Source organism: Hyperolius riggenbachi, chromosome 3, assembly GCF_040937935.1.
Source record: "Hyperolius riggenbachi isolate aHypRig1 chromosome 3, aHypRig1.pri, whole genome shotgun sequence".
Lineage (NCBI taxonomy): Eukaryota > Metazoa > Chordata > Amphibia > Anura > Hyperoliidae > Hyperolius > Hyperolius riggenbachi.
The window spans coordinates 315,824,238-315,846,854 of record NC_090648.1 but is presented as its reverse complement, the minus strand read 5'-3'; the positions used below and the strand labels follow the sequence as shown (position 1 = coordinate 315,846,854).

Below are 22,617 nucleotides of genomic sequence, written 5' to 3'. Positions count from 1 at the left end.
CGGCCAGTGTCTGGAAGGCTGCCAAGTTCTTCAGTGTTGTGGTTCTGCTATGAACTCCCCCTTTCAGGCCCCTCTCTGCACACTGCCTGTGTGATATTTAGATTAGTGCAGCTTCTCTCTGCTCTCGTATCTTTTACAAGCTGGATAAAGTGTCCTCTGAGCTGGCTGGGCTTTCACATACTGAGGAAATTCAGACAAGGGCAAAGCTGTTTGCAGGAAGAAAAGAGCAGCCTGAAACTTCAGTGCATGAGAGCAGAAGGGGGAAAGAAACACACAAATGATCTCTTGAGATTCAAAAGGAAGGGTGTATACAGCCTGCTTGTGTATGGATGTATTTTGTATGTGTGGACATACTGTACATCAACCTACTTCCTGTTTTGGTGGCCTTTAAAACTGTTTTTAACCACTTTTAATGCGGCGGGGAGCGGCGAAATTGTGACAGAGGGTAATAGGAGATGTCCCCTAACGCACTGGTATGTTTACTTTTGTGCGATTTTAACAATACAGATTCTCTTTAAGAGCTTGGGAATAACAGCTTTGCTGATAAGCACACATCAAATGTAAGAGAGATTTTTATCTTCTGTAATGCCTTTTTGGCTTCCTTCTAAACCGTTTAACACAGGAGAATAGAGGTTTAAATTAGCTTTTGTAGCCTGACAGTTACTCTTTAAGGACACCTGTCTTAACTAGTCACCTGTATAAAAGACACCTGTCCACAGAATCAATCAATCAAGCAGACTCCAAACTCTCCAACATGGGAAAGACCAAAGAGCTGTCCAAGGATGTCAGAGACAAAATTGTAGACCTGCACAAGGCTGGAATGGGCTACAAAACCATTAGCAAGAAGCTGGGAGAGAAGGTGACAACTGTTGGTGCGATTGTTCGAAAATGGAAGGAGCACAAAATGACCATCAATCGACCTCGCTCTGGGGCTCCACGCAAGATCTCACCTCGTGGGGTGTCAATGGTTTTGAGAAAGGTGAAAAAGCATCCTAGAACTACACGGGAGGAGTTAGTGAATGACCTCAAATTAGCAGGGACCACAGTCACCAAGAAAACCATTGGAAACACATTACACCGCAATGGATTAAAATCCTGCAGGGCTCGCAAGGTCCCCCTGCTCAAGAAGGCACATGTGCAGGCCCGTCTGAAGTTTGCCAATGAACACCTGAATGATTCTGTGAGTGACTGGGAGAAGGTGCTGTGGTCTGATGAGACCAAAATAGAGCTCTTTGGCATTAACTCAACTCGCTGTGTTTGGAGGAAGAAAAATGCTGCCTATGACCCCCAAAACACCGTCCCCACCGTCAAGCATGGGGGTGGAAACATTTTGCTTTGGGGGTGTTTTTCTGCTAAGGGCACAGGACAACTTAATTGCATTAACGGGAAAATGGACGGAGCCATGTATCGTGAAATCCTGAACGACAACTTCCTTCCCTCTGCCAGGAAACTGAAAATGGGTCGTGGATGGGTGTTCCAGCACGACAATGACCCAAAACATACAGCAAAGGCAACAAAGGAGTGGCTCAAGAAGAAGCACATTAAGGTCATGGAGTGGCCTAGTCAGTCTCCGGACCTTAATCCAATAGAAAACCTATGGAGGGAGCTCAAGCTCAGAGTTGCACAGAGACAGCCTCGAAACCTTAGGGATTTAGAGATGATCTGCAAAGAGGAGTGGACCAACATTCCTCCTAATGTGTGCAAACTTGGTCATCAATTACAAGAAACGTTTGACCTCTGTGCTTGCAAACAAGGGTTTTTCCACTAAGTATTAAGTCTTTTATTGTTAGAGGGTTCAAAAACTTATTTCACTCAATGAAATGCAAATCAGTTGCTATCTTTTATTTAAGGTTATTTTTTCGATTTTCCTTTTGATGTGCTATCTGCCACTGTTAAAATAAACCTACCATTGAAATGATACTGTTCTGAGACTTTTCATTTCTTTGTCATTGGACAAACTTACAAAATCAGTGAGGGGTCAAATAATTATTTCCTCCACTGTACCTAGGACTTCCTCCACCCACAGGTGGTGCGTGGGCTCCCTTACCGTCCTCTCTATTCTCTTATTATTCTCAATGATGATCTGGCTGGCCGGGCTCCTCTGCGCATGCTACATGGAGGTGCGCAACTGGCAAGATTACCAGCAGGGATAACAAGAGAGCGGAGAGCACAGCAAGGGAGCCCACACACCTCATGGGGCTCGAGGAAGTCCCGGGTACGTATAAATATACTAATATTTAACGTCTCGGGTACACCTTAAAATAAACAGGAGACTAGCTACAGTAGGATGCAATGTATTTCTACTTCACCCTGCAGCCAAATTTCCTCACACTGATTTTATATGTGTGAAACCTTCATAGGGTGACAAGTGATGGCCCTGGATGAATCAAAAGTCTTAAAGGAAAACTGAAGTGAGAAGAATATGGACTATTTATTTCCTTTTTAAACAATACCAGTTGCCTGGCAGCCCTGCTGATCTATTTGGCTGTAGTAGTGTCTGAATCGCACCAGAAACAAGCATGCTGCTAATCTCTGACAATAATGTCAGAAACACCTGATCTGCTGCATGCTTCTTCAGGGTGGTTTGCTAAAAGTATTTGAGGCAGAGAATCAGCAGGATAGCCAGGCAACTGGTATTACTTAACCACTTGAGGACTCAGCCTTTACCACCCCATAAGGAGCAGCGTGGTTTTTTTATGATCTGTGCTGGGTGGGCTATGCAGCCCCCAGCACAGATCAGGTTGCAGGCAGAGCGATCAGATCACCCCCATTTCCCCCCCCCCCTCTATGGGGATGATGTGCAGGGGGGGTCTGATCACTCCTGCCTGCCTGGGTGTTGCAGAGGGGGCACCTCAAAGCCCCCCTCCGCGGCGAAATTCCCCCCCCCCCCCTTGGTGATCGGGGCTGCACAGGACACTATCCATCCTGTGCAGCCTGTGACAGGTTGTCCTCTGTCACATGGTGGCGATCCCCGGCCGCTGATTGGCCGGGGATCGCCGATCTACCTTACTACAGCAGCGCCGTTCAATGTAAACAATATATATATATATATATATATATATATATATATATATATATATATATATATATATATATATATATATATATATCTATCAGCCTCCATATCCTACTTGCTTCAGTTGTCCTTTAACCTCCCTGGCAGTATGATTTTGTCTTTTTCTAGCACGTCCCATACCTTAAAATCAAGGGGGGGAAAAAATGCCGCAGAATGCCGGCAGCAGCCCTCCCTGGAATCTCCGAGGACAGGAAGGAGAATGGCCGCCGGCGTCTGGATCCCCGGGAGGTGAGTAAAAACACCCGCTGCGTGACATTGCTCTGCATGCAGCTCCCAGCGGCTAGCCTGAGCGTTTCTCGCGGTTACCGCTAGGGAGGTTAACCACTTGCCGACCGCCCCCAGCCGATGGGCGGCGGCGGCAAAGACTGGGCCCAAACGACCGCAATACGCCCATCGGCGGGGGCGGCTGCGGGAGTGGTTATGCGGCGATCGCGTCATTCGTGACGCGATCAGCCGCCGGGGACTGGCTCCGCCCACCGCTCGTAGTAACCCGCCGGCCGTTCAGAAGCGCCGGCGGGTTACTAGCACCCTGATCGCCGCATTTACATTGTATAATAGGCTTTGTAATGTATACAAAGCCTATTATACTGGCTGCCTCCTGCCTTGGTGGTCCCAGTGTCCGAGGGACCACCAGGGCAGGCTGCAGCCACCCTAGTCTGCACCCAAGCACACTGATTTCCCTCCCCCCTGCCCCCTGATCGCCCACAGCACCCCTCAGACCCCCCCCTGCCCACCCCCCAGACCACTGTTTGCACCCAGTCACCCCCCTAATCACCCATCAATCACTCCCTGTCACTATCTGTCAACGCTATTTTTTTTTTATCCCCCCCACCCCTCAGATTCTCCCCAGACCCCCCCCCCCCTCGTGTACTGTATGCATCTATCCCCCCTGATCACCTGTCAATCACCAGTCAATCACCCCCTGTCACTGCTACCCATCAATCAGCCCCTAACCTGCCCCTTGCGGGCAATCTGATCACCCACCCACACCAATAGATCGCCCGCAGATCCGACATCAGATCACCTCCCAAATCCATTGTTTACATCTATTCTCTCCTCTAAACACCCACTAATTACCCATCAATCACCCATCAAACACCCCCTATCACCCATCAGATTAGACCCTAATCTACCCCTTGCGGGCACCCAATCACCCGCCCACACGCTCAGATTGCCCTCAGACCCCCTTTATCAATTCGCCAGTGCAATATTTACATCTGTTATTCCCTGTAATAACCCACTGATCACCTGTCAATCACCTATCAATCACCCCCTGTCACTGCCACCCATCAATCACCCCCTGTCACTGCCACCCATCAATCAGCCCCTAACTTGCCCCTTGCGGGCAATCTGATCACCCACCCACACCAATAGATCGCCCGCAGATCCGACATCAGATCACCTCCCAAGTGCAGTGTTTACATCTCTTCTCTCCTCTAAACACCCACTAATTACCCATCAATCACCCCCTATCACCACCTGTCACGGTTACCCATCAGATTAGACCCTAATCTGCCCCTTGCGGGCACCCAATCACCCGCCCACACCTCAGAACGTCCTCAGACCCCAGCCCTGATCACCTCGCTAGTGCATTGCTTGCATCTATTTCCCCCCTCTAATCACACCTTGAGACACCCATCAATCACCTCCTGTCACCCCCTAGCACACCTACCCATCAGATCAGGCCCTAATTTGCCCCGTGTGGGCTCCTGATCACTCGGCCAAACCCTCAGGTCCCCCTCAGACCCCCTTCCGATCACCTCCCCAGTGCATTGATTGCATCTATTTTCCCCTCTAACCGCCCCCTGAGACACCCATCAATCACCTCCTGTCACCCCCCTAGCACTCCTATCCATCAGATCAGGCCCAAAACATCCTGTCATCTAAGAGGCCACCCTGCTTATGACCGGTTCCACAAAATTTGCCCCCTCATAGACCACCTGTCATCAAAATTTGCAGATGCCTATACCCCTGAACAGTCATTTTGAGAAATTTGGTTTCCAGACTACTCACAGTTTTGGGCCCGTAAAATGCCAGGGCAGTATAGGAACCCCACAAGTGACCCTATTTTAGAAAAAAGACACCCCAAGGTATTCTGTTAGGTGTATGATGAGTTCATAGAAGATTTTATTTTTTGTCAAAAGTTAGCGGAAATTAGATTTTTATTGTTTTTTTCACAAAGTGTCATTTTTCACTAACTTGTGACAAAAAATAAAATCTTCTATGAACTCACCATACCCCTAACGGAATACCTTGGGGTGTCTTCTTTCTAAAATTTGGTCACTTGTGGGGTTCCTATACTGCCCTGGCATTTTAGGGGCCCTAAACTGTGAGGAGTAGTCTAGAAAACAAATGCCTCAAAATGATCTGTGAATAGGACGTTGGGCCCCTTAGCGCACCTAGGCTGCAAAAAAGTGTCACACATGTGGTATCGCCATACTCAGGAGAAGTAGTATAATGTGTTTTGTGGTGTATTTTTACACATACCCATGCTGGGTGGGAGAAATTTCTCTGTAAATGACACATTTTTTTGATTTTTTTTACACACAGTTGTCCATTTACAGAGATATTTCTCCCACCCAGCATGGTTATATGTAAAAATACACCACAAAACACATTGTACTACTTCTCCTGAGTACGGCAATACCACATGTGTGGCACTTTTTTGCAGCCTAACTGCGCTAAGGGGCCAAAAGTCCAATGAGCATCTTTTGGCTTTACAGGGGTGCTTACAATTAGGCACCCCCCAAAATGCCAGGACAGTGAACACACCCCACAAATGACCCCATTTTGGAAAGTAGACACTTCAAGGTATTCAGAGAGGAGCATAGTGAGTCCGTGGCAGATTTCATTTTTTTTTGTCGCAAGTTAGAAGAAATGGAAACTTTTTTTTTTTCTTTTTTTTGTCAGAAAGTGTCATTTTCCGCTAACTTGTGACAAAAAATAAAATCTTCTATGAACTCACCATGCCTCTCACTGAATACTTTGGGATGTCTTCTTTCCAAAATGGGGTCATTTGGGGGGTATTTGTACTATCCTGGAATTTTAGCCCCTCATGAAACTTGACAGGTGCGCAGAAAAGTCAGAGATGCTTGAAAATGGGAAAATTCACTTTTGGCACCATAGTTTGTAAACGCTATAACTTTTACCCAATCCAATAAATATACACTGAATGTTTTTTTTTTTTTTATCAAAGACATGTAGCAGAGTAACTTTCGCGCTCAAATGTATAGGAAATTTTACTTTATTTGAAAAATGTCAGCACAGCAAGTTAAAAAAGTCATTTTTTTGCTAAAACTCATGTCTTTTTTGATGAATATAATAAAAACTAAAACTCGCAGCAGCAATCAAATAGCAGCAAAAGAAAGCTGTATTAGTGACAAGAAAAGGAGGTAAAATTCCTTTAGGTGGTAGGTTGTATGACCGAGCAATAAACCGTGAAAGCTGCAGTGGTCTGAATGGAGAAAAAGGCTCTGGTCCTTAAGGGGCGAAAAGACTGTGGTCCTCAAGTGGTTAAATAAGGCTTGGGTAAGATGTTACCTGCAGGAGTCGGTCAAATGGCTTCAGACCTCCTCGCTCTCCCGGTCCATTCGCTCGAATGTTCTTTACATAAACCCCCTTCTCCAGCAAGCCATCAGCCACACTGAATCCAAAATCTTCTCTATCAGAATCTTTAAATAAAGAGATCTATAAAAGAAAACAACATGCCAATGTTAAGATTCTTCATAGATTTTAGATGATGGATAAATATAGTGGGTTTTTTTTAAATGTTTTGTTTGAATAATACCAAAAATATATACAGGAACATGTATATGTGTGACTGTAGTGGAAGAACAAAAGTTACACAAATTGAATCTGATTTCAAACAATATGAAATAGGAAAAAAGCAGCCATAGTCCAGTAAATGAAATAGTTCATAGTTGTGAAATCTAAGTACAATACAGCATCATCTAAATCTTGGAATCCTTGGCTTACACGTCAGATTTTTCATGTAAAGCCTCATGCACACTATGGCAAGAATGTATTGTGTACAGGGGTCACAGATGCCTAGTAGGCCATTTCTCAATTAAAGGTAAGCCAATGTTTACCAAATTGTACACCTTAGACCATGTCCTGCTCTTCATTGTACTTGGTATACTGTCACATTCCAATCTGTTTATAAACGAATATATTAAAGCCTGTCTTGAGTTAGAGTATACTCCCCTCCACCGCACCCTCAGTGTTCTGCCCTATACTTCAACTCTTTAAAATGCAGGGAAATGGAAATAATATGAACTGGATCTTATAGTTCTGAAAAATGCACACTTGCATTTTGCCAATTCCTAGCTATGACATTGACTGCAATGCAATAATTCAGATTTTCACACTGTACACATGAGTCCCTGCAAGACCTTTCACTAGAGATGAGCAATGAAATGCTAACAATTCCATCAAGCAAGCAATGTAATACAAATTATATGCAGCTTGAAATCTAAATCAGCAAGAAGTACATCTGGCCCTATTCCAAGCTGCATACAATTTGCAATATTTCACGTGAGCCATAATTTTACCATCTCATTGACCACCTCTGGTCCTCACTATTACAGCAGGTGGGACAGAGTGAAGGAGAAGAATATATCTAGAGAAGGTATAGAGCACACATGAGGGGTGTGTGTGTGTGTGTGTGTGTGTGTGTGTGTGTGTGTGTGTGTGTGTGTGTGTGTGTGTGTGTGTGTGTGTGTGTGTGTGTGTGTGTGTGTGTGTGTGTGTCCACTGCTGACTGGGAACTTCAATTTTAATATTAGACTAACACCGATAGGAGTGGATAAACGTTTTGTGTTAACCACTTGAGGACCCAGCCTTTACCCTCCCCCCCCCCCCCCCCTTAAGGACCAGCGCTGATTACAGAGATTTGTGCTGGGTGGGCTCTACAGCCCCCAGCAAAGATCAAACATTTGGCAGAGCGACCAGATTGCCCCCCTTTTTTCCCCACTAGGGGGATGATGTGCTGGGGGGGGGGGGTCTGATCGCTCCTGCCTGCGTGTGGCTGGCGGGAGGGGGTACCTCAAAGCCCCCTCCACCGCAGGATTGCACAGGAACGGATCTGTCCTGTGCAGCCTCTAACAGGCTCCTGCCTGTCATGTGACAGCGATCCCCGGCCGCTGATTGGATGGGGATCGCTGATCTGGTATAACGCTGCTACTGTTAGCAGCATTGTACAAATGTAAACAAAGCGGATTATTTCCGCTTGTGTTTACATTTAGCCTGCGAGCTGCGATCGGCGGCCCGCAGGCTATTCACGGAGCCCCCCGCCGTGAATTGACAGGAAGCAGCCGCTCGCGCGAGCGGCTGTTTCCTGATTAATTAGCCTGCAACCGGCGACGCAGATCTGCGTCGCTGGTCCTGCAGCTACCACTTTGCCGACGCGCGTTATGAGTGCGCGGTCGGCAAGTGGTTAAAGAGAAACTCCGACCAAGAATTGAACTGTATCCCAATCAGTAGCTGATACCCCCTTGTACATGAGAAATCTATTCCTTTTCACAAACAGACCATCAGGGGGCGCTGTATGACTGATATTGTGGTGAAACCCCTCCCACAAGAAACTATGAAGACCGTGGTACTCCTGGCAGTTTCCTGTCTGTGAACCTTGCTGCATTGTGGGAAATAGCCGTTTACAGTTGTTTCCACCTGCCAAAAAAGCATGCAGCAGCTACATCACCTGCCAACAGTAAAAATGTCACCATGTAATAAATGGCAGAATATAAATCAGGGATTTAAAAGATTTTACAATGTGCAAACACTGACTAAATCATTTATACATAATTATTGTAAAAATGAAGCACTTTTTTTTTATTACATTATTTTCACTGGAGTTCCTATTTAAAGGATTATGTGAAGCATTGTGAGGTTTAGAAGAAAAATAATAATAAACATGCAGAAGAGTACGGAATAGCGTGATCCTGACCTTGTGTAACTCCACAGGAGTTGGTGACATGATTTCTTTTATTTCTTGTTTGATTTTTCTCATGGCTACAGATTTCCTCCCCACGTCAGATGGCAGTGTGTTGCTGCGGGTGCTCTGGCTGTAATGTGCTCTGACAGAACCCTTCTCCTGGAAGCTTGCTTGGCGTCCCAGCTGCCCACGAGGCTGCGCACTGTCATGATTCAGGCTCAGCGTGCTGCCGGACATGATTGTTGCCTTCAGCAGAAATATAAACAACACTTATTAACTCATCTTGTGCTTTCGTATTCAAGAAATTGAAATGCTAAGGCAGTGCCAAAGAAACAAATCCTACAGCTAATCAAATGGTGCCTATCACACAAATGAATGGAAACAGGCATATTTATCTAATGGCTTGGTCTCATTTATTAAAGTGTCCAAGATAAGAACTCCCTGAGTTATCGGACAGCTGTCAATCCAATTTAAAGCTACTTGTAGAGAAACAGGAGTCAGTAGGCTATAGTCTAACCAGGAGACAAGCGGGATAAGACAACAGGCAATCAAAAATAGTCCTAAATCGCTATGGGCACAGTGCTGTGGTCAGAACTGTATGGGAGGGATTGTCTATAGTTGCTTACACTTTGCTTTTGCAGAATATGCCTGAGCATATGGCGCGTCCGCCTGAAATGCTGAAGAGAACTCTTTAACAATCTGTGCAAATTGATGTGTTTAAATGAAGGGGATTGATACAAACAAGTGGGACAGCGTGGTTGTCCATAACAATTAAACTAATGTCTTGTGATATTTTCCAAGATAAAGATCACCACCTTGTTCTATGAAGGCAAAGTGTGTGTATGCTCTTCATACTTACCAAGGAGGCCCTTAGATAACCTCCTGAAGCTGTCATCCTGATCTTTTGTGGTCAACGGGTAGAATACTGGGCACATCTCCAGCTGGTCCCAGTCCCTTAACTATAGACTACTGTGGAAGTCTGTAGTCCACAGACAGGAAAATAGAAGTGTCAGGAACATGCCGAAAGACTGCAGAAGATCGGGATACTATGATGACTGCTGCAGGGGATCCAGCAATGTCCTCACCTCCCATGGGGATGACAAGCATATCCATACTACCCCTCCACCACCAAATGGCTCTGGTTATTCTTTAGTAACACCTAACTGGCTGTTGTACATATTGGGCATGTAAATGAGTTAAATAAGGCTGTGCATAGTCATTCTGCACGTCATGGCTAGGAGACTACAGCATTAATTGCTATATACAGTACAGAGTCTGAAAATTGTTTTGTTACATATTTTGGTTCATCATTGACTTAACATATTTAAAGAAATAAAGCAGATGCATAATGTATTGAAAAAAACAATGTCCTTTAATTAAATACAGGAAAAAGATGCATACATAGCAGAATAAATAAAGATTATTTGGGACATGTAGAAACAGAAGGATGAAGATGCTGCAAGTTCATAACTATCGTATAATACTAAATAAGCATTACAAATGATGTATTTTTCATGGTAGTGCATGAAAAACTAAAATCATGAAATGAAAATGACCAGAACATTTTATTTTGTGTGATCCAAATGTGCCTGTAACATAGATGGCAAAATTCAATATTTATATGCTTGTTGTATGTCAGCATTCCCAAACTTGTCCTCAAGCTCTACTGGCAGTGACTGATAAAGAACCTCAAATACACACAAAAGAATCCAAGGTAAGAAACACACAGAGGCTAATGTATGTATTTCATTTTAAACAATGTTCACTGCCTGGTTGTCCCGCTGATCATCTGCCTCTAATACTTATTGCCATAGACCCTGAACAAGCATTCATGTTTCTGACTGAAGTCTGAATCACAAACCTGAAACAAGCATGGAACTAATTCAGTTAGACACTACTGTCCAGAAAGATAAGCAGGACTGCCAGGCAACTGGTATTGTTTAAAAGGAAATACAGTACATTTAGCAGCCTCCATATGCCTCTCACCTCAGGATCATTTTAAGGTTTGGAGAGAAGGGAAGTTTAGATACCTGTATCGGTATTCACAAACTTGTTGGTGAAACTTGAGAACAGGTTTCGGAAACCCTATTGTAGACATTGCCAATATACCTCTCAGTATGCATATACCAAATGCCCATGGGTTATGTTCCTTAAGGCTTTTCGTACTTCTGCTGTGTCTTTATATAATTTAAGAGATGTCCTTTTCCCAATAAAAGTTGGTCTATTTTCTTGGTTTCCAGGAAACCTACACATCATTAAATCCTTTTCTACATGTCCCGGACAGGCATACGCAGCAGAGATAGGAATAACCCAAGACTGGTCAGAGTCAATCTAAGCACACAAGCTGAGGAACACTCTTCTGCTTCATTCGCATGCTATCAGCCAGCACACACAGCAGCCTTCTAAAACAGGCACATACCCTGCTGATGGGATGTCAGGGGAAACTGGTAGGTAAGCCAACATTTATATGCTTGGCATTACATACCTTCCAGCTTGTTCCACTGGACTGAAGGATCATGAAAAATATAATTTCGTATGACTCCAACAGAACTTCTCTAGACAAATTACAGCACTGTAATATCTAAAGCACTCTGCCAAACTGCTTTACTTAGTCCATCCAATTTTTCTTTAGTAATCTAGTTTTGTTCATTTTGTTATTGTGGTGAAAATGATTGGCCTGTTTCAGACAGCTGCCAGGTAAGGTTTTCTACAAACACCAAAACATTCAAAGATTACTTTATTCCATCCATAGGAGGACTTGCCAGAATCCTCATCTTATTATAAGTTATAACCATATCGCTGCTTTTCACAGAGATCTCCCAGCTACAATTGGAACTTCCTTCTCAATACTTCCTGTTAAAAACATGCTGGGGTGGATCGAGTCAGTGCCTGGTGACCCTATCTGCAGTAAAGCTTGCTCAAAGGATTGCAATGCATACGAATGTAAGGTAGTGTCACACTTTGATTGATCAGTGCTGGTTGTGCCTGAGATCTGCCTATTATTGCAGTTTTCCCCAGGATCTCATTCATAAAATGATTTGGTCTCATTCCTTCTTGCTTGAGTCAGTTTAGAGTTACATTATCTTTTGGAAGCAGCAACCTGAAGGTGTGCATGTGAAAGAAGGCCCCAGGAAATGTAGGGGCCGGGTGAAGCTGAAAAACTGCTAACCTTGCTCTAATAAATTTCCCGGCAATATTAAATACTGTTCCCCTATGGATAACCTAATTCATTAGGGGAAGACAACATTCAATCTACAGCTATCGTTAATGGCCAAAATACTTAGTGAGCGCCACTATAGCCGTAATTCATATTATGGACTAAGGCGGCACCCAAATATCGGGGTCCATACGGTGCCCACTTTACCTGTCTTGATATGAAGACTCTAGGTAGTGATAATGGCACAGGTGAACTGACAGGAACATATACTGTCCTGCAGCCTCAGGTGTATATAGAGGGATGAAGGCAACTAAGAGGGATGTTAATGAGATGCACATGATTCCAAGTTGATGTAGAATTATACATTTATGCAAATTAATGGATCAGTTAAATGAAGCAAAGATAGGATTTGATTGGTCCATTTTCAAGCATGCATAATTTAATAAAAAATTGCTAAATTATGCTATGAATCTGACTTATTTGCATCTCATTGACCATCCCAAGTCACTGCTTATCCATGTGTAGTGATGTTAAGCCATCTGATTTCCATTTGGTACTCAGAAGACAAAGATTTGCTATTGTAGGTGCTTTTGTACACCTTAAAGCCTAAAACGCTCCTTCATATAAACTACATTTGGTGAAGTTTGTAGTCCAGCAGTAAAGGTGTTACAGGCAGGTTTCCACATCCTCCAGTCTTCTCTGAAAGTCTGAAATGAATTACTTACTAATGCTGCCAGACTTAAAGTCACTGAGGGTTTTGTGAGCGTTGTAAAAATGTGAATGAAGCATCACCCTATAGACTAGTAACAATTTAATGCTTGTCCCCCTGCTGACCCTTTCTAAGCATATAGGGTTCTGTCTCATTTCTACTTTCAGACTCCTCACAAATCATTCAAGCTAGCAGCATGAGTCACTTGCTCCATCTTTCAAATATGATAGGTAGGAAATACAGGGGGAAAGCTGTATTACAGTTTTGTCGCTGGACTACAAACTCTACCACATGTATAATTTACTTTCTGCATTGGGATAACGTCTTGATAAGGTTCCTACAGACCCCTGCAAATCCACAGAAAGTCAAAAGCCTCACTGCGTTCATTACTTTGTGGATTTGTGTCTGCTGTAAAATAGAATACAATGGTTTGTATACAAACCAAAGTCACTTAAAGAGTAACTGTCAGGCTGCAGAAGCTAATTTAAACCTCTATTCTCCTGTGTTAAACAGTTTAGAAGGAAGCCCAAAAGCAATTAGTGAAGATAAAAATCTCAGTTACCTTTGATGTGTGCTTATCAGCAAGGCTGTTATTCTTAAGAAGACGCAAGCCGCATACCATACTGCAAAGCATTCTGGGGCTCTCCCCTCGGCTGCTAATGAGACGTTACAGCAGCTTGTAATCGCGTAGCACTGATAAATCTCGGGCAGAGTACACTGCAGGAGTCAGCTATTGTTCCTAGCCACATGGCTCATTAATATTCACTGCACACTGTGTTGTTCAAGTAGGAGCTTATCTGTGATCAGGAAGCAGGCAGGACATGACCACACATTTGACAGAAAAACATGGAGCCTGCCATGAGCTGTCAGGAGCATCTATCTCTGCATATGCTATATACAAATTCTGTGAAATCCAAACGTGGACAGTGAAATGCATATGTAATGTAAGTACAGCCAATCTTTAGCTACTGATATATGTGTTTATTTTCTCTGAGACCTTATACCTAACAGCTCCTCTTTAAGGCAGTACCACAGTAACAGATTTCATCAGCAGGTGGCACTGACAATAAAATGTGGAGAAGTCTTGTCTGCTCTGCCCTGATCACACTGAGGGAAGCCAGGAAAATAGTAATTTCAAATTCAATTAGATGGGTGTGTAGTTTTCTAAACTTGTGACAAAGAAAATTGAGTTGTTCCCCCAAAAAAAGGAAAACAATAAAATACCAGCCATTTTTTTATTCCTTGTTTTCCAAGCTAGAAAAAGATGCTGACATTTTTCCTGTGTGGTTTTACGGTTATAGATAATTGAACATATTCCCTGATTTTTCATGTGCACACAATCTAATCTGCATACAAAAAGCTAGGGTCAGTTTTTCGATAGAGAATGATAAAGGATATGGGGTAACAAGCTGGTTATCTACATGCTGTATCAACTTGCACACACTGCACTCCAGCTGTAACAAGCAGGCAGCTAGACCAACACACAGAAAGCAATGCAAAGGGGTTGTATACCAAAAGAATCATGTTCTTAGAACATTTATTGGGTTTCCCCTGTAAAGATAATAAAGTCTCGTTATACACTGGAAGAGGAAAAGTATTTGCCCTCTGCTTATCTGTACACTAACCGTACCTCGAGTTCTCTAAGAATTCCCGACTGTCCGCACGTCTCTAAGTCCTCTAGAGCCTGAGACCAGAAAGTTTCCTCCTGGTCAACTTCAGGGTCCTCTGGACCTCCAGGAAACCTGGAATTAAACAGAAAAAGTTGAAGACGAAATACATTGCCATTCCCATCAGTGCCATGATCAAAAGAAGCTACATAGTTTACCCTTGGTTGGTGGTGGACATTAATGGACACAACCTTGTTAGGTGTCCTCTGCAAATGGGCGCCAGTCACCCCCTTTTCTATATGAATTTTGCAGATGTACATTAAGATTTAATGGTAGTTGGCGATTCCACTTTTTCTATACATAACATATAGATTGCATACTTGGGGGGAAAAAATGTTTGGATTGCAGATGAATCTTTGCACTATCACAGTTAATACCACTTGCCAGCAATTATAAAGCTCTACCTCTACCATAAATTCAGCACCAAAAGCCAAACGTTCTAGCGCCAACAAGCTGCAGATTGCCATTAATATGCATTCACTCCATGGCGGGGACCAACTGTCACAGCACTACAACCATTTTGAGGGACGCATATAAAGATTTAATTTTGAGGTACGCACATAAAGCTAAAATCCAAAAAGTGTCCATCTAGTATCACCTTTAATTCAAACCTAAGACACATTAGAAGCCAATAAGTCAAACAATGTGGCATTTTCTCAAAAGTATATTAATATTGCCATGTGCAGGTAGCGTAATTAACACAGCCCGCCTTACTGAGGAAACACGTGTGTCGCTAGTGTAACATGTGCTACGTTGGTGACATAGCGCGTATTAACCTAGCAATGTGCGCCAAGTACTGCAGCTTGCACTAATTCTGTAATGTGCACTATGTAAATGCCGTAAGTACCAGTGCAGTTTAGCGTACTTTCATGATTATGCCTGTGTGAAGCATGCGAGAATGAGAAGTTTGGAAAGCAAACAGTGGCCAAGGCCCAGTGTAACTTTCCCTGCTGCAAATGTATATTCTTCAGTGCTATGCATGACTTACCCACTGGTCAGAGGCCTATCCCATTCATCATCACTGAGAACTGTGTCCGGGAAATTATTATTAGCGGCTTTATTTAAAGGAGATAGACTGTCCTTCTGCTTGGGGTTCCTCCATTCATATGGATTGAAGGTAAATCCTGAAGCTTGGAAGTTCAGTCCTACAAACCAAAGAGAAGATTAATGTAATGGTTTTTGCATTCCCTCTAAATAGAGTGCTGCAATATTGCTTCAACTTCACTGTTTAACCACTTGAGGACCTAGGGCTTTCTACCCCTTAAGGACCGGCCACTTTTTTTCCATTCAGACCACTGCAGCTTTCACGGTTTATTGCTCGCTCATACAACCTACCACCTAAATGAATTTTGGCTCCTTTTCTTGTCACTAATAAAGCTTTCTTTTGATGCTATTTGATTGCTCCTGCGATTTTTACTTTTTATTATATTCATCAAAAAAGACATGAATTTTGGCAAAAAAATGATTTTTTTAACTTTCTGTGCTGACATTTTTCAAATAAAGTAAAATTTCTGTATACATGCAGCGCGAAAAATGTGGACAAACATGTTTTTAAAAAAAAAAAACCCATTCAGTGTATATTTATTGGTTTGGGTAAAAGTTATAGCGTTTACAAACTATGGTGCCAAAAGTGAATTTTCCCATTTTCAAGCATCTCTGACTTTTCTGACCCCCTGTCATGTTTCATGAGGGGCTAGAATTCCAGGATAGTATAAATACCCCCCAAATGACCCCATTTTGGAAAGAAGACATCCCAAAGTATTCACTGAGAGGCATAGTGAGTTCATAGAAGATATTATTTTTTGTCACAAGTAAGCGGAAAATGACACTTTGTGAGGAAAAAAAAAAAAAAAAAAAAGTTTCCATTTCTTCTAACTTGCGACAAAAAAAAATGAAATCTGCCACGGACTCACCATGCCCCTCTCTGAATACCTTGAAGGGTCTACTTTCCAAAATGGGATCATTTGTGGGGTGTGTTTACTGTCCTGACATTTTGGGGGGTGCTAAATTGTAAGCACCCCTGTAAAGCCTAAAGGTGCTCATTGGACTTTGGACCCCTTAGCGCAGTTAGGCTGCAAAAAAGTGCCACACATGTGGTATTGCCGTACTCAGGAGAAGTAGTATAATGTGTTTTGGGGTGTATTTTTACACATACCCATGCTGGGTGGGAGAAATATCTCTGTAAATGACAATTTGTTAATTTTTTTTACACACAATTGTCCATTTACAGAGATATTTCTCCCACTCAGCATGGGTATGTGTAAAAATACACCACAAAACACATTATACTACTTCTCCTGAGTACGGCGATACCACATGTGTGGCACTTTTTTGCACCCTAACTGCGCTAAAGGGCCCAAAGTCCAATGAGTACCTTTAGGATTTCACAGGTCATTTTGAGAAATTTCGTTTCAAGACTACTCCTCACGGTTTAGGGCCCCTAAAATGCCAGGGCAGTATAGGAACCCCACAAATGACCCCATTTTAGAAAGAAGACACCCCAAGGTATTCCGTTAGTAGTATGGCGAGTTCATAGAAGATTTTATTTTTTGTCACAAGTTAGCGGAAAATGACACTTTGTGAAAAAACACAATTAAAATCAATTTCCGCTAACTTTTGACAAAAAATAAAATCTTCTATGAACTCACCGTACTACTAACGGAATACCTTGGGGTGTCTTCTTTCTAAAATGGGGTCATTTGTGGGGTTCCTATACTGCCCTGGCATTTTAGGGGCCCTAAACCGTGAGGAGTAGTCTTGAAACGAAATTTCTCAAAATGACCTGTGAAATCCTAAAGGTACTCATTGGACTTTGGGCCCTTTAGCGCAGTTAGGGTGCAAAAAAGTGCCACACATGTGGTATCGCCATACTCGGGAGAAGTAGTACAATGTGTTTTGGGGTGTATTTTTACACATACCCATGCTGGGTGGGAGAAATACCTCTGTAAATGGACAATTGTGTGTAAAAAAATCAAAAGATTGTCATTTACAGAGGTATTTCTCCCACCCAGCATGGGTATGTGTAAAAATACACCCCAAAACACATTGTACTACTTCTCCCGAGTACGGCGATACCACATGTGTGGCACTTTTTTGCACCCTAACTGCACTAAGGGGCCCAAAGTCCAATGAGTACCTTTAGGATTTCACAGGTCATTTTTGTTTCAAGACTACTCCTCACGGTTTAGGGCCCCTAAAATGCCAGGGCAGTATAGGAACCCCACTAATGACCCCATTTTAGAAAGAAGACACCCCAAGGTATTCCGTTAGGAGTATGGTGAGTTCATAGAAGTTTTTATTTTTTTGTCACAAGTTAGCGGAAATTGATTTTAATAGTTTTTTTTCACAAAGTGTCATTTTCCGCTAACTTGTGACAAAAAATAAAATCTTCTATGAACTCACCATACTCCGTACGGAATACCTTTGGGTGTCTTCTTTCTAGAATGGGGTCATTTGTGGGGTTCCTATACTGCCCTGGCATTTTAGGGGCCCTAAACCGTGAGGAGTAGTCTTGAAACCAAATGTCGCAAAATGACCTGTGAAATCCTAAAGGTACTCATTGGACTTTGGGCCCCTTAGCGTACTTAGGGTGTAAAAAAGTGCCACACATGTGGTACCGCTGTACTCAGGAGAAGTAGTATAATGCGTTTTGGGGTGTATTTTTACACATACCCATGCTAAGTGGGAGAAATATCTCTGTAAATGACAATTGTTTGATTTTTTTACACACAATTGTCCATTTACATAGAAATTTCTCCCACCCAGCATGGGTATGTGTAAAAATACACCCCAAAACACATTATACTACTTTTCCTGAGTACGGCGGTACCACATGTGTGACACTTTTTTGCAGCCTAGGTGCGCTAAGGGGCCCAACGTCCTATTCACAGGTCATTTTGAAGCATTTGTTTTCTAGACTACTCCTCGCGGTTTAGGGCCCCTAAAATGCCAGGGCAGTATAGGAACCCCACAAGTGACCCCATTTTAGAAAGAAGACACCCCAAGGTATTCCGTTAGGTGTATGGCGAGTTCATAGAAGATTTTATTTTTTGTCACAAGTTAGTGAAAAAAAACCAATAAAAATTAATTTCCGCTAACTTTTGACAAAAAATTAAATCTTCTATGAACTCGTCATACACCTAACATAATACCTTGGGGTGTCTTTTTTTTCTAAAATGGGGTCACTTGTGGGGTTCCTATACCGCCCTGGCATTTTACAGGCCCAAAACCGTGAGTAGTCTGGAAACCAAATGTCTCAAAATGACTGTTCAGGGGTATAAGCATCTGCAAATTTTGATGACAGGTGGTCTATGAGGGGGCGAATTTTGTGGAACCGGTCATAAGCAGGGTGGCCTTTTAGATGACAGGTTGTATTGGGCCTGATCTGATGGATAGGAGTGCTAGGGGGGTGACAGGAGGTGATTGATGGGTGTCTCAGGGGGTGGTTAGAGGGGAAAATAGATGCAATCCATGCACTGGGGAGGTGATCGGAAGGGGGTCTGAGGGTTTGGCCGAGTGATCAGGAGCCCACACGGGGCAAATTGGGGCCTGATCTGATGGGTAGGTGTGCTAGGGGGTGACAGGAGGTGATTGATGGGTGTCTCAAGGTGTGATTAGAGGGGGGAATGGATGCAAGCAATGCACTGGCGAGGTGATCAGGGCTGGGGTCTGAGGGCATTCTGAGGGTGTGGGCGGGTGATTGAGTGCCCTAGGGGCAGATAGGGGTCTAATCTGATAGGTAGCAGTGACAGGGGGTGATTGATGGGTAATTAGTGGGTGTTTAGGGTAGAGAATAGATGGAAACACTGCGCTTGGGTGGTGATCTGATGTCGGATCTGCGGGCGATCTATTGGTGTGGGTGGGTGATCAGTTTGCCCGCAAGGGGCAGGTTAGGGGCTGATTGATGGGTGGCAGTGACAGCGGGTGATTGATGGGTGGCAGTGACAGGGGGTGATTGATGGGTGGCAGTGACAGGGGGTGATTGATGGGTGATTGATAGGTGATTGACAGGTAATCAGTGGGTTATTACAGGGGAGAACAGATGTAAATATTGCACTGGCGAATTGATAAGGGGGGGTCTGAGGGCAATCTGAGCGTGTAGGCGGTCGATTGGGTGCCCGCAAGGGGCAGATTAGGGTCTGATCTGATAGGTAACAGTGACAGGTGGTGATAGGGAGTGATTGATGGGTGATTGATGGGTAATTAGTGGGTGTTTAGAGGAGAGAATAGATGGAAACACTGCGCTTGGGTGGTGATCTGATGTCGGATCTGCGGGCGATCTATTGGTGTGGGTGGGTGATCAGATTGCCCGCAAGGGGCAGGTTAGGGGCTGATTGTTGGGTGGCAGTGACAGGGGGTGATTGATGGGTGATAGGTGATTGGCAGGTGATTGACAGGTGATCAGTGGGTTATTACAGGGAAGGACAGATGTAATTAATGCACTGGCGAATTGATAAGGGGGGGGGGGGGGTCTGAGGGCAATCTGAGCGTGTGGGCGGGTGATTGGGTGCCCGCAAGGGGCAGATTAGGGTCTGATCTGATAGGTAACAGTGACAGGTGGTGATAGGGGGTGATTGATGGGTAATTAGTGGGTGTTTAGAGAAGATAACAGATGTAAACGATACATTTGGGAGGTAATCTGACGGCGGGTTTGCGGGCGATCTAATGGTGTGGGTGGGTGATCAGATTGCCCGCAAGGGGCAGGTTAGGGGCTGATTGATGGGTGGCAGTGACAGGGGGTGATTGATGGGTGATAGGTGATTGGCAGGTGATCAGTGGGTTATTACAGGGAAGAACAGATGTAATTAATGCACTGGTGAATTGATAAGGGGGGGTCAGAGGGCAATCTGAGCGTGTGGGCGGGTGATTGGGTGCCCGCAAGGGGCAGATTAGGGTCTGATCTGATAGGTAACAGTGACAGGTGGTGATAGGGGGTGATTGATGGGTAATTAGTGGGTGTTTAGAGAAGATAACAGATGTAAACGATACATTTGGAGGTAATCTGACGGCGGGTTTGCGGGCGATCTAATGGTGTGGGTGGGTGATCAGATTGCCCGCAAGGGGCAGGTTAGGGGCTGATTGATGGGTGGCAGTGACAGGGGGTGATTGATGGGTGATAGGTGATTGGCAGGTGATTGACAGGTGATCAGTGGGTTATTACAGGGAAGAACAGATGTAATTAATGCACTGGTGAATTGATAAGGGGGGGTCAGAGGGCAATCTGAGCGTGTGGGCGGGTGATTGGGTGCCCGCAAGGGGCAGATTAGGGTCTGATCTGATAGGTAAAAGTGACAAGTGGTGATAGGGGGTGATTGATGGGTGATTGATGGGTAATTAGTGGGTGTTTAGAGGAGAGAATAGATGTAAACAATGGATTTGGGAGGTGATCTGATGTCGGATCTGTGGGCGATCTATTGGTGTGGGGGGGTGATCAGATTGCCCGCAAGGGGCAGGTTAGGGGCTGATTGATGGGTGGCAGTGACAGGGGGTGATTGATGGGTGATTGACGGGTGATTGACAGGTGATTGACAGGTGATCAGGGGGATAGATGCATACAGTAAACAGGGGGGGGGGGGTCTGGGGGGGGGGGTCTGGGGAGAATCTGAGGGGTGGGGGGTGATCAGGAGGGGGCAGGGAGCAGGGGGGGGGATAAAAAAAAAAATAGCGTTGACAGATAGTGACAGGGAGTGATTGATGGGTGATTAGGGGGGTGATTGGGTGCAAACAGGGGTCTGGGGGGTGGGCAGGGGGGGGTCTGATGGGTGCTGTGGGCGATCTGGGGCAGGGGGGGGAGAAATCAGTGTGCTTGGGTGCAGACTAGGGTGGCTGCAGCCTGCCCTGGTGGTCCCTCGGACACTGGGACCACCAGGGCAGGAGGCAGCCTGTATAATACACTTTGTAAACATTACAAAGTGTATTATACACTTTGTATGCGGCGATCGCGGGGTTAACATCCCGCCGGCGCTTCCGTATAGCCGGCGGGATGTTGCGGCGAGCGAGCGGTGACAGGCGCCGGCGGAGGATCGCGTCACGGATGACGCGATCGCTCCGCCCATGCCCTTAAATGGACCGCCGCCTCTGTGGGTGAGGCCGTCCTGCAGGGCTCCACTTCCCCGCCGCCCCTGTGTAGTGGGCGGTCGGGAAGTGGTTAAGCATATTGACAAAATACAGGCAATTTCCCCTGTGCATGGGGGGTGTTAGAATTTAAGTATGATATGCTTGAATTCGGAGGCCTAGTAAAGGGAGTTGCTCAGCAGAGTCTCCCTTTAACCTCTTGAGGACCCCCCTAGTGACCAGGCCATTTTTTGTTAATAGGGCCACTGCAGCTTTAAGGCCAAGCTGCAGGGCTGCACAACACAGCACACAAGTGATTCCCCCCCCCCCCCCTTTTCCCCCCACTAACAGAGCTTCCTGTTGGTGGGGTCTGGTCTTTTTTTTTTTAAAATACACATTAAATACACACTCGGAGACTGAAGCAGGGCGGAGCTCCGCCCCCCGAGCAGGAGATGAGTGAGTAGCCTGCGCGCGATCTCCTGCTGGCCCCTTAGAAGACCGCTCACGCAAATTGGCGTGGAACGGTCCTGGGGCTGCCCCACTGCTCACGCCAATTGGCGTGGAGCAGTCGGCAAGTAGTTATTTCCAGAAGCACTGGAGAACATTGTGCTTCTGACTCCCCAAGGCTGTAGACAGACTTCTAGGCCTTGTGAGGGATAAACATCAAGTGTTTTCATATTCCCTAAAGGTAAACAATAGCCAAGTACATGAAACAATGTTTTTCTCAGAACAAGGGTACAGGTCATTGGGAAAATGGAATTTTCCAGTGCATGCGCATTAAAGACTGTACTTGTCATGCTATCATGTGTTCTCATCAGCCAAAAGCAGGTGATGGGGTATGGATCCATCCCTGCTGGATGATGCTACATTTAACTCTTTAGAGGCTAGTATAAAACAGCCGTCAGGCTCCAGAGAGCCACTTCTGACTTCCAACTTTCCCTTCAACTCTACTAACTTTCTGTAACTTGTATGCTGTATATAGGCCTAAGTGCATCTAGCATAGATGTAACATAAGATAAAGCC

The 22,617-nt window shown here is 44.6% G+C and overlaps 1 protein-coding gene across 12 annotated transcripts in view; it reads right to left on the bottom strand.

Moving 5' to 3' along the window:
* Nucleotides 1-22,617, bottom strand: part of GRIP1 (glutamate receptor interacting protein 1) — a 799,607-nt gene that overhangs the window by 7,674 nt on the left and 769,316 nt on the right. For all 12 annotated transcript variants that reach the window (XM_068276727.1, XM_068276725.1, XM_068276726.1 and 9 more), the window contains 4 exons: nucleotides 15,530-15,686; nucleotides 14,505-14,616; nucleotides 9,021-9,254; nucleotides 6,617-6,763 (listed from right to left, as the gene is read on the bottom strand). In XM_068276727.1, coding sequence (XP_068132828.1) covers nucleotides 6,617-6,763; nucleotides 9,021-9,254; nucleotides 14,505-14,616; nucleotides 15,530-15,686 — 650 coding nt within the window. The remainder of the gene's footprint in view (nucleotides 1-6,616; nucleotides 6,764-9,020; nucleotides 9,255-14,504; nucleotides 14,617-15,529; nucleotides 15,687-22,617) is intronic.